The 12,699-nt window shown below is 35.0% G+C and overlaps 1 protein-coding gene across 1 annotated transcript; it reads left to right on the plus strand.

Moving 5' to 3' along the window:
• The first annotated feature begins 212 nt into the window (after positions 1-212).
• On the plus strand, positions 213-676 carry LOC113312619 (uncharacterized mitochondrial protein AtMg00810-like). Its single transcript, XM_026561357.1, has 2 exons — positions 213-340; positions 481-676. The coding sequence occupies exons 1-2, from the start codon at positions 213-215 to the stop codon at positions 674-676; spliced, it is 324 nt and encodes a 107-aa protein (XP_026417142.1).
• The last annotated feature ends 12,023 nt before the right edge of the window (positions 677-12,699 follow it).

Below are 12,699 nucleotides of genomic sequence, written 5' to 3' on the forward strand. Positions count from 1 at the left end.
TAACTATTGTTTTGGTTTATGTTGATGACATACTTATTATAGGAAGCTCTTCTGCTTATTGTAATGAAGTCATCTAATTCTTCAACAAAATTTTCCATGTTAAAGATTTAGGTTCTTTAAACTACTTTCTGGGTATGGAAGTTAAAAGAAATGCAGTTGGTATTTTTCTTCATCAAACTAAGTGCACTCTTTATCTTCTTCATAAGTGTAATATGGTTGGTGCAAAGCCATATAGATCTCCTTGTCCACCAGGCACTAAACTAAGTGCTAAAGATGGTGAGCTATCACAAAATCCAACAGAGTACAGGTCACTTGTTGGAGCTCTACAATACTTAACTTGGTCCATACCTGAAATAACATATTCAGTTAACCAAGTATGCCAATTTATGCATTCTCCTACCACTGCTCATCTAACTGCAACTTAAAGAATACTAAGGTGTTTTAAAGGTACTATTGGTCATGGCATTCTTTTTATTAAAGGACTTACAACTATTTCTGGATATACGATGCTGACTGGGGTGGGGATCCTGATACAAGCAGATCAACAAGTGGATTTTGTCTCTGTTTTAGTAATAATCCTATATCTTGGTCTGCTAAGAAGCAGCCTACTATTTCTAGAAGCTCAACAGAAGCTGAATACAAGTGCTTAACTACTACTACTGCTGAAATTCTATGAGTGTGTCAAATCCTCGGAGATCTTCATGTTTTTCTTCCTACATCTCCACAGCTGTTATGTGATAATAAAAGCTCCATTTATATGGCTTCTAATCCTGTACTGTATAGCAGGATGAAGCATTTAGCTATTGATTATCATTTTATTCGTGAACTTGTTTAATCTAACTCTCTGAAGGTTTCTTATGTTTTTACCATTCAGCAACTGGCAGATATCTTTACTAAAGTATTTGCAGGACCTCGTTTTGCTTTTCTGAAGAACAAACTGAAAGTGTTATCACCCTTTCAGTTTGAGGGAGGCTAGTAGCAGTAAACCTTCTTTTCACAGTGTCTTGTTATTACAACTTTACTACAACTGTCTTTAATTTTTCTATGGCTCTAACTGTACTACGTGTGTGGCTGTTATTATTTCTTGTCAGAGTCAGTCATGTATTTAATGTGATGTACGGACTCTTTTGTTGTTAATGAAAATCAGTTTCTTTCTCTCTACTATGAAAGAGAGAACATCCTCATTACCTATTGGAGATATCTCCTCATCTCCCACAGACACCTCAAAAAAGCATCTATGGTGGCTTATGGGATGAGATCTGTTTGTTCGAATTTATACTAAAAAATTTGTATTAGGTTTTCTAAATAACCAGAAAAATTATAAGACATGTTGTCTCGCACTCTGCTAGGGGTCGTTGCTCCATAGACCCCTTCCACCTAACCTTTCTGGTCGACCACAATCAGGGCTTATCAAGTGCCATGCGGTTAAATAACTTCACTAATCCCCTGTTTATCATGGATGAAATCAATGTAGTTAATCTTGGGTGTCGGTTTTGTCTCGGCGGCGACCGAGATACTGAAGTAACTTTTATCTTAGGAAATTTTTGGTGAAATTTCGGAGTCTTTAATTTCAAAATTTATACCCATAATATATATGGAAAGCATTTTTCACACTTTGCATAAGCTAAACTGTTATACATTACCAATTTTAAAGAAACGTGAAAAAAATATTTGAGTTTTTTTAGGGTTTGATTTGAGTTTTATTACTAAATTTTCATATTTAAAACTTATCGATGCGAGATCTGGGACGCATCTCGGTGGAATCTTAGATGTCTTGGAGAGTTTCTCGATCAAATTTCGTTTCACTGAGATCTCGGCCATATCGGCCAAATTGACTACATTGTGTTAGGGCACTGCTTGGTCGAACTCGCAAGTTTTGCTATCTTAAGCTTGCACAAAAGTGTATCTTGATTTTTAGTCTACTATTTAAATTCAAGTCTCATACTAGGATTAGAATATGCTAGTTGAATATAAGATATCACTGAATAACCCTCAAAGATTGAAGACTGGAGATCAAATGAAGACATCTGGAGAACTTCATCGACAAAGAGTATGTAAAGACTGGACCATCCAATTTATTTACGACATTTACCATTTTATCTTTATGAGACTATGTGTACGATTTCAGTAGATTTAATATTATGAAGAAGAAATCTCGAGTTAAGCTTGTCTTGATGTTCATAGATCCTTAACAATCTTGGTTAAGAACAAATTGCTACAAATTACTGTTCATGAACTATTTTTGTTTCAAGTTGATCATTTGGAAATTTCCCAAGCAATTTCATGATATTTTTCGTTTATGGCGATTGAGAATGTTTCAAATTGTTTAAAGAGACAGAGAGTTTTCAAAACTTACTGAAATTCTGGACACGGGGTGGGTGCGCTTACCATAGTGATCTGAGTTGCAGAACGGGGTAGGTATGCATACCTAGTACGCGTAGCCCTGGGATATGAGTTCGTGACTGGCTAAGGGTACAAATATCCGGTACGCGTACCTCAACAACCTGAGTTCATGGAATGATCCATAGGTATGCGTACCCCTACACATACCTACCCAATTTCGAACTAAGCACATGCTCAATAAACTATTTTCAAAAATACATATGTCATTGCTCCAACTTTCATAAATACTTATAAGTCAACTTTGTTCACTAAATCACTTTATTATTATAAATCATGGTTTAAGTTTTGAGTGTTAATGAACACAATATTTGCTTGAAAGTTCAAAAGACATAATTGCCAATACGAACTATCAATATCATAGATTTGCTCTTTTACCAGGTTCAGTACGAAGTCATAGATTTGAGTGTTGATGAACACAATTTTTGGGTCCGGAACCATGGACCAAAGTGTATATTATTCTATGTAACTTCAGGGCGAATTTCTCGCATGATTACCTGAATTCCTAATAAGAATTTCATCTAAACTAAGAAAGTGTTTTGCTTAAATCTCAAGTTATCTTAGCTTGAATCTAAAGATACCAAGAGCCTTGAAAATCATAACTAGAGAGACTCGTGCAACATGATTTCTCAATCCCTGGCACTTTTGTGTCCTAGTTGCTTGCTAGAGTCGTCCTATAAAAATCTAGGTTTCGACTTAAAGACTTCACTTAGTAATTCGTGAAGCCATGTCCGACTATCTTTTACCTTATAGTTTGTGTAACCTGATCTAGTTCTTATTGATATTCGAGGTTCTTATTATCTCATATCAGGAACGAGATACATGGAAATCACAAAGTTCTCTTTGTCTCAGACTTTGTGATTCTAAACTAAACTCTCCTCTGGTTTATTTGGATCATTCTTAAGAGGTGGTTAGTAATCCTGGATTTTCATCTAACTGAGTGTAAGTGTTCCGAATTAATGAAGTTTTCTAGACTTTGTATATTGCAAACATATTTCCAAACCTTTATCGAAAGATCAAAAGAAAAATCAAATAGGCTTATTTGTTAGAGGCATATTGGTATCAAAAGTCTTTACTTAGGTGGAAGTAACTCTTAGGCTATAAATGACGTCATTTAAGGGAATCAATTGCATAGAGCTTTGCGAGGTTCAAGAGACGTAAATGAGCATGACTGCAGCTGAATTGCTTGGAGGGTTAGTTCGGTCTCAACTACATTCCAAATTCGAAGTATGAGAAAAAGCTAGTGTCTGTAGCGGCTTAATAAAATTTGGTGTTCAAAGATGGACGAGGTATGGGTCTTTTCTGCAGGGGCAGTTTCCCTCTTAACAAAACTTCTAGTGTCTTATGTTTTCCCTTTTATGTATTATATTGTTTTATCTTTATAATAGGAATAACACAAGTAATATGTAATCAATCTAGATTTTTTAATTGAATTCGTATCTTGAAAGATAGATCGCAAGTTTCATACTTGTTAGTATTCATATCCTCTTGATTTGGATACGACTAGAATAGTCTTGGATATTGATCTGTGAGATGGTCCAAGAACTGTTCTTCACAATCAGGTTCACAGACTTCTTAATCTAGACATATTGATTCTGAAAGAGATAAGAGAAATTTTTTATATACATATTGTTCATGGATCGTTAATTTATATTTATTTGTAATTGTATTTGGTTTTGTCCATACAGGTTTTCGAACGAAAAAAGTTGGTGGTGTACTTGATACCTTTTCCTTTCAATTGATGTCAAGCAAATACCGTAGACCTAACAAGTATGTGTTTGTGACGATTTGAATCTATGGACAAGTCAATCTCTATTAACATATCACCAGAACTTGATGGTACAAATTACTTATGGTGGAAAATAGTTATACGCTCTTTCTTAAAATCTTGTAGTTTGCAAACATGGTTATTTGTCGTGAATGGTTATGTTCCTCCAACAATTACAGAAGGAGAAATAATTGCTGCTAAAAATATAGTTGTACATAACGAAACTGGAATGGGTGCTGCAAAGCATAACTCTAACGGATTGAATGATATTGTCCATGCCATAATCCAAGATCTTCAACATCATGTGTCTACGTGCACTATGTTGAAGCAAGCTTGTGATATCTAAAAAACCGTATTTGAAGGGAATACCTTAGAAAAGTAAGCAAGGCTTCAAAACCTAACTTATGACTGAGAAAAACTTCTTATGGATGACAAAGATTCGTTTGAGGAATTTAATCACAAGTTATCTGAGATAGTAAATGCCTTTAATACGCTATGTATGACTGTTTCCGCAAGGGATATTGTGATGAAAAAATCTGAGATTTTTGTCATCTCGATACGAGTCTAAGAAGCATGCCACCACAGAATGAAATGATCTTACAACTCTTTTTAGAAGCAGCATCATTGGAAAGTTAAAGATATTTGATCATGAACATCACACCAAGGCTGGAAAAGACATTTCCTTCAAAGCCTCAAAGAACATTGAAGTACTTGATAAAGGTGAAAATGCCAGTGCCTCCGAGAAACGTCTTATTGATGACTATGAATTTCATATGAGATCATGATAATTCTGTGTTTCTTATCACAAGACAGTTTAGAAATCTTCTTATGAAAAGAAATAAAAGTTTCTCCAGAGAACTACCCTGATCATCAAACAAGCCACCAAATCGTGTTCCTCATAAAAACATGGACTCTAACGACAGTGATGATAAGGATATGCCTCAGTACTTCAAGTTTGGAGGGTTCAATCACTTTTCTAATGAGTGTCGAAATCGCAGAAAATAAACTGGTAACAAGGGGCTTGCTGCAAGGATTGACGAAACATCTGATCATTATGTCTCAGAAAGGGAAGAAATTTCCAGTATTGCTCTCTTGGATTCATATGATCATCATGAATATCGTTGTACTCATATTAATCTTGACAGTTTCCTTGATGATTCTACACAACACTCTGGGGATCTAATATATTTTTCACTAACTAATGAAAATTCCTCGTCAACACTGGAGGACTATGACATCTTTGTCTGTCTGCAGAAACACGTGATGTTCCAGAATATCTCTGCAACTGAACATGATCTTATTGTACAACTAAAGGACATAACCTACAATAATCCTTCAAGTATAAAACAGAAAGTAAGATATGTCAACAAACTGCAACGGAGGTCTACTCTTTTGACAAATGTGCTTCAACTCTTCCAAAAGTGAAATATTTCCAAGGTATATAAGGTTGTACCCTATTCTTCCAAGAGTTTTAATGATTTTAATGAAAAGGATAAACCTAATGGAAAGAAGAGATCTGAATCTAGATGATCAAGAAATATGTATGTTGACAGATCCGTGCAGGAATCTAGTGGTGAGCTCATTAATGCTCACCTCAACATAACTTAATTGTGTTGAAAAGTGCATTCTTTTCTCATATGCCCATTAAAAGACAAGAAATAGTGCACTTTACAAGGGCTTTCAAAAAACTAACTTAGTTTGTGTCTTGAGTATAATTATTTGAATTTCATCCTTTTTGATGATTATCTGTTTGATAAAGTGGGGCTCGAGCATCATCAAGTTGTCTGCTGAATTTCAGTTCTCATTTCAGTTCATGCATGTACAACCCATTAACAACATCATCAAGTTGTTCACTGAATTCTGAACCATCTCAGACCCCCATCGATATCAATTGGCAACTGCAATACCATCTCTATAACTATTAGTGACAGTTGTAACTCCAGCAATCCTTGCATCAATTCTTACATTGTCTATACCGATAATGTATATCTTATTAAACCACCATACCAGAAGCTCAACTCTATTTCTGATCTTCAACTCAATGCAGGATTTCAAGCTAAATAACTTCTTTAATTAGATGAAATTCTTAGTTTATGATTCATGTACGCATGTGAGAAATTTTCCTTGAACTACAAATAAGAATATGCATTGCAGTTCGGTTGGTTACGGGACCATGCACAATAATGGTTTAACTTGACCAAGTAAGGTCGTGAACATTCAAGCAATAATGGTGTTCAATAACACTTAAGACTAAACACTAATTCATATAAATAAGATTTTGTGAATGAAGGTGTCTTAGAAGTGTTTATGAGAATATAGAAAAATGCAAGGATGCCTCAATAATTAGTATATAAAAGTACAAGGGCTCCTTTGTAAATAGTATGTTTTTTGTTTTCACAAAAAGTGTATAGAAACATGCCCAGATTGACATGGTATGCAAACCGGTTTCAATACCCTTGGACAGTTCGTGAACTTTTCCCTTTGTCAAAGGACAAGGTATATACACTCTAGGAAGTTCGTATACTTTTGCCTTAGTAATAAGATTCCAGAATTATGTCAACTACGATATGGTATGCATATGAGGTATATATATTCCTTTGCAGTTTGTGTTTTAGATTTAAAAATAAAGTCTACAGAACTATGTCAAAAATGAATGATATGCATATGTAAAATACATACCCCAAACGATTCCTTAACTTTTGAGTCTCATATAAAGTTCAGAAACATTCCCTACAACTAACATATACATACAAATTATGCAAACCTAAAACATCTCGTGAATTATTTTACATGGGAAATATTTTAAAGATCAATTCCAATGAAAATAGTTTATGAACAATAAATTGTTCTTGACTAAGATTGTTAAAGGTCTACGAACTTTCATTACTTGAATCATATTTCGAGAGTTTATATAAGACAAGTTTGAACTCGAAATTTCGTCTTTACAATATTAAATCTACTAAAATCATATAGCACTGTCTCATAAGATAGAATGGTGGATACTTTGATTAAATAGGATAAGTCAGTCTTCACATTGCAAAAGCGCCACACCCAATAATTCGTTCGACAATCTGTATGGACTAAGCTCCAATATAATTCCGAGAGCACCAACTTAAAAGTGAGACTCAATCAAGAAATATATCAAACAACTTTATCTCGCTTTTTCAATACAATCAGCAAATCGAACAGATAGAAATCTATGAGAGTGATGGATATGAGAAATAACTTGTATAGTACCAAAGACCAATGCCCAAAAGTCAATCAAGATATATCCAACAATCAAAGTTGGATTTATCAACTCTAATTGTACTACACACAACCTGTGATATTTCAATTATATAAACAAATATAATGCGGAAAAAAAATAACATAGACACCAGAAATTTTGTTGACGAGGAAACCGAAAATGCATAAAAACCCAGTTTTGAACACCATGCTGTATTAAGCCGCTACAGACTCTAGGCTACTACAAGTTAACATCGGACTGGAATGTAGTTGATCCCTAACCAAGTCTCACACCGATTAAGGTACAGTCACGTTCCTTACGCCTCTAGAACGACGTAGGATTCTGCGCACTTGGTTCCCTTAGCTGATTCCACAAACTAAGAGTTGCTACGACCCAAAGTCGAAGAATAAAACAATCTGTCTCCCACAGATATGTCTATCCTTTTTATTCCGTATGAAAATCAAGGGGAACAGGAACAACTAATAATACGATCTTATACTCCCAAGGAGCAGCCTAGAAATATTAGTCACCTCACAATAACTTAAATGATTAACAAAAGAAGTTATTGCGGAATCACAAGAGTCCGAGACGAAGAACTGTTGTGATTACTTTTATATCTTACCTATCAAAGATGAATCTCAAGTAAATCTTAGAAAAGATAAAACTCAATATGATAGAACAAGTAAGATCAGAATACACAACTAAGTAAAAAATAGTTGGATCTGGCTTCATAAATCCCAAAAGAAGTCTTCAAGTTGTTAACCTAATAATGGTTTTGGAAAACCTAGGTTAAAGGAGAACCGACTCTAGTTTGCAACTAGGGCACAAGAAAGTATCGGGATTAGGTTTTCCAGTTGCTAGAGTTCTCCCTTATATAGTCTTTCAAATCAGGATTGCTTACAATTAAATCTAAGATAGCTTAGTAACAAAGCATTCAATATTCACCATTAGATGAACTTCTGATTTAAGATTCAAGCTAAGTCTGCTTAGAAATTAAGCAATCAGTCTCCACTGTTAGATGGTCTTAGCTTGTCACACAAAAATTAAATATACTTATATTTAGATATGGATACCCATACCTAAACGTGTATATTGGGTTGGTTCAATAACAATTAACCTAAGTTAGCCATATAAACACTTTTGACTTAGCCGTATTCATCTAACACTTCTAGATCAAATATGATGATCAATCAATCATGATATATAGTCAAATGAATCTAATTGTGTTTCAAATAGAGTTGTTCAATTATTTACTATCTCATGGAAATATTCATGAACAAATTGAAATAAAATCGGTTTGATTCGTAATCGTACAAAGTACTTATACAAGAATCAATTCATGAACATTAAGCCACGGTTTGCAAAGTTAATTTGCATTACTTAAATCATAAATTTTTTGGTTCATGAGTATGAGAACCATACATTACCAATTTTATAAATTAACCGTTGTGTTCGCAAACTAGGTATGCGAACAACAGCTCCGTACCTTGGCCTAGTCAAGCCGTTCGCAAACTCGGTTCGCGAACAACCATTCTGGACCAAACTCAGGTAAACCCGTTCGCACACTAGGTACGCAAACAAGAATTCCGGACCTTCTCAGGTAAATACGTTCTCATATTAGGTACACAAACAAGAGTTCCGGAGTTCGCATACTGGATATGCATACCGTGTTGTCGATCATTGAAATATCCTTAGAAGATGACAACGGTAATCTCACTCCTACCATTAGATTCAAGTAATTTTCAAGTGATCGAATGATCAATTCGAAACTTCTCGAGCTAACATCAAATGATTGTCCCGCACAAATCATGTAAGATGTTCGAGGTAATTTTCACATGATCATCTTTTGACTTAATATTTAGTTTCCAACAAATAAATTGTTTCCAACTGAACTCGTCAAGAATACGATGAACATAGCTAAAGCAAAAAGCTTCCAACATATATTTCGAGAAATAGATAAGCGAGATAAACTCGGCACAAAATATCAAATGTGTATAATGTAAAAGTCTATATAGATATACGACTTAGTCTCATTAGAAGATATAATAGAATAGACTTCTGAGTGATACATAAGTTTTAGTCTCCACATACCTTTTGTTGATGAAGTTTCTCCAAGCTCCTCGGTAGATATTCTTCTTCAATTGGTGAACGCCGTGAAGTCTAAAGCTCAATTACACATTCTATCCTAATCCGAGACATAGCTATAAGTAGACTAGAAATCAAGTATATAGTTTTGGTCAACTAAACTTGACAAACAATACTATGGTAATATGTATCACTCCCTCTTAGTCAATACTTCATCTCACAATGAAAACCACTCCCCCTTACATAATGATCCGTAAACCATATGTATGTAGTGTGAGCTACCAAATAATTCCCCCCCTTTTTTGTTAATATAAATTGGCAAAGGTATGAAAACTACGGGATCATAATGAAATTCTCAAGGAGATAATTCATGACTAAAAGAGAACATATAAACTTTGTTTCGATGATTTCACATAGTCGAAACTTATGGTATTCATCAAGGAGTTTATAAAGATACAAGATAACTCCTACAATATTCCACAACCGCACTCCCCACAAATATATGGCAATTAAGCACAAGTTCATTTAAGAACTCTCCCCAATTTGATGCAATTCCCAAGAGAACAACATGAGCGACCTTACATTTACAAGAAAAAGGATTTCTTTGGACGTTAACAAATCACATGGATTTGTATCCAGTAAACTAGAATAAATTAACCACAAGATTAACTTATTGATTAATTTAATCGCAAACACTCAACATATGAAAACTTACAGAGTGTTAGATCATTGCTCGGTCGAACTCGCATGCGTTGCTATCTCAAGCATGTTTGTCAATATTAGTGATCAAAAATATATGTCTTGATTTCTAGTTTACTTATAACTAAGTCTCGGTCTAGGATAGTCAAGTGTGGTTGAAGCTCCAGACTCCATGGAGATCATCTTATGAAGACGAGGAACTACTCGAGGAACCGGTGGAACTTCGTCCGACTAAAAGGTATGTGGAGACTTGAACTTATCTATCACTCAAAATTCTATTCTATCTCCTACTCTTGAGACAAAGTCGTATAAGTATGATAGTTTTCATACATACACATTTGCTATTTCCAGCCGAGTTTACTCGCCTATCTTTTTTCTCGAAATATGTGTTGGTAAGCTTTCTATTTAACCATTTTCATCTTTACCCGTGACGAAGGTCATGATGATGTTTCAATCTTAAAAATTGCTTTGATGACGATAGTCGTGAACAACGATTGTTATAACATTATAGAAGAATGTTTCAATGATTGAAATGTAGAGTTGAGATTACCATATATGGATATAAGCATATATAGTGTGTTCGCACATTAGTGTATAACCCCATGTGCCGGAAACCAAGTGCGTGCATATGTGTGCATGCAGTATTGGTGAAGGAGACAGGTTGAGTACGCGTACCCATACGCATACCCACGAAAGTTTTCATACTGAAAATTTCTGCTCGAGTTTGTATGTTTTCAAACTAGTAAACCAGTCACCTTAGGTACGCATACCCGTATGAGTACTCACGGAAGTTTTCGAATCAAAAATTTCTGCTGAGTTTGTAAACTCAAATCCGGTAGCTAAGGTACGCATACCCGTACGCGTACTCAAGCTGGTGATATCTCAAATCGGTAGTTCATGAACTTAAAACAATAAATTATAAGGAATGCAATCTTTGCAAACCGTGGCTATATTGTTCATGAATTGATTCATGTGGATCATACCGATTTTGTTTCAATTGTGTCTATGAATAAAGACCTAAGCAATTGAAAAACTCTTCAATTAGTTCTTATGAGTCATTTGAACTAGTTATGAGAAAGATGAATACGGTTAACATGAAAGTGCTCATATGGCTAACCATTGGTTAACTATTTGTGAACCAACTAAGTATACACGTTTAGGTACGGTTACTCAAACCTAAATTAATGCATTTCATTTGTGTGTGTGACAAGCTAAGTTTCGATATAACGGTTGAAAGATATTAGCTTGGTTGAATCGGTTTTTTCATCTAATGGTGAATATTGAATGCTTTGTTACCAAGGTAACTTAGATTGCAAATCCTGATTTGAAAACTATATAAAGGAGACATCTAGCATCTGGAAAAACTAAACCCCACACCTCCTGTGTGATACTAGTTGGTTTGGTAGAGTCGATTCTCCTTTAACCTTAGGTTTATTCTCGAGACCCTGTAGGTTAACGACTGAAAGACTTCATTGGGATTGTGAAGCCAGGCGAAACTACTTTTCTTGTAGTTGAGTGATCTGGTCTTGCCATTTTCTATCTTACGAGTTCAATTGAATAATTGGCTTGAGATTATATCTCCGATAGGGCAAGATAAAAAGAAATCACAAACATCTTCGTCTCATCGTTTGTGATTCCACAATATCTAGTTTCGCTGCCATACGATTTAGATTATTATGAGGTGATTGATAATACTAGGTTGTTCTTCGGGAATATAAGTCCGGTTTATCAATTAGTTCCTGTTCACCTTGATTTATCAAAATACGGAACAAAAACTCTTGGGTATTTCTGCGGGAGACAGATTTATTCAATTCCATAGACTTTTCTGTGTGAGACAAATTTGTTTATCAAGTCTTCGATTTTGGGTCGTAGCAACTCTTAGTTGTGGGTGAGATCATCTAAGGGAATCAAGTGCGTAGTATCATGTTGGTATCAGAGACGTAAGGAGCGCAACTGTACCTTGAATCGATATGAGATTGATTAGGGTTCAACTACAATCCAGACCGAAGTTAGTTTGTAGTTGGCTAGTGTCTGTAGCGGCTTAATACAGTATGGTGTTCAATCTGGAATAGGTCCCGGGGTTTTTCTGCATTTGCGGTTTCCTCGTTAACAAAACTTCTGGTGTCTGTGTTATTTCTATTCCGCATTATATTTTGTTATATAATTGAAATATCACAGGTTGTGCGTTTATCGATCAATTGTGAAATCCAACCTTTGGTTGTTGATTGGAAATTGATTGATCCTTGGATATTGGTCTTTGGTACCATCCAAGTTTTTATCCTTGTATTTGATAAAGACTCGCAGATTTCTATTTGCTTGATTAAAGATCAAATCAAGAGATTGAGATATTAACTCCTCGATATACTTTTATCTAGATTGAGTCTGACTGTCTAGTTGATTCTCTAGAAAGTATATTGGAGTTAGTCCATACAGATTGCTAATTGAAATATTGGGTGAGGTTGTTACACCCGCGCATTTTCACAGAGCCATACATCACTTTCACATAAAAGTGGATCAGGGA

The sequence above is a fragment of the Papaver somniferum genome, chromosome 9, assembly GCF_003573695.1.
Source record: "Papaver somniferum cultivar HN1 chromosome 9, ASM357369v1, whole genome shotgun sequence".
Lineage (NCBI taxonomy): Eukaryota > Viridiplantae > Streptophyta > Magnoliopsida > Ranunculales > Papaveraceae > Papaver > Papaver somniferum.

Excerpts from the sequence above, each read along its gene's own strand:
- LOC113312619 (XM_026561357.1), top strand. The coding sequence starts at position 213 with ATGGTTGGTGCAAAGCCATATAGATCTCCTTGTCCACCAGGCACTAAA. Across the intron at positions 341-480 it reads GCTCTACAATACTTAACTTG|GACTTACAACTATTTCTGGA; the intron begins GTCCATACCTGA and ends TTTTTATTAAAG.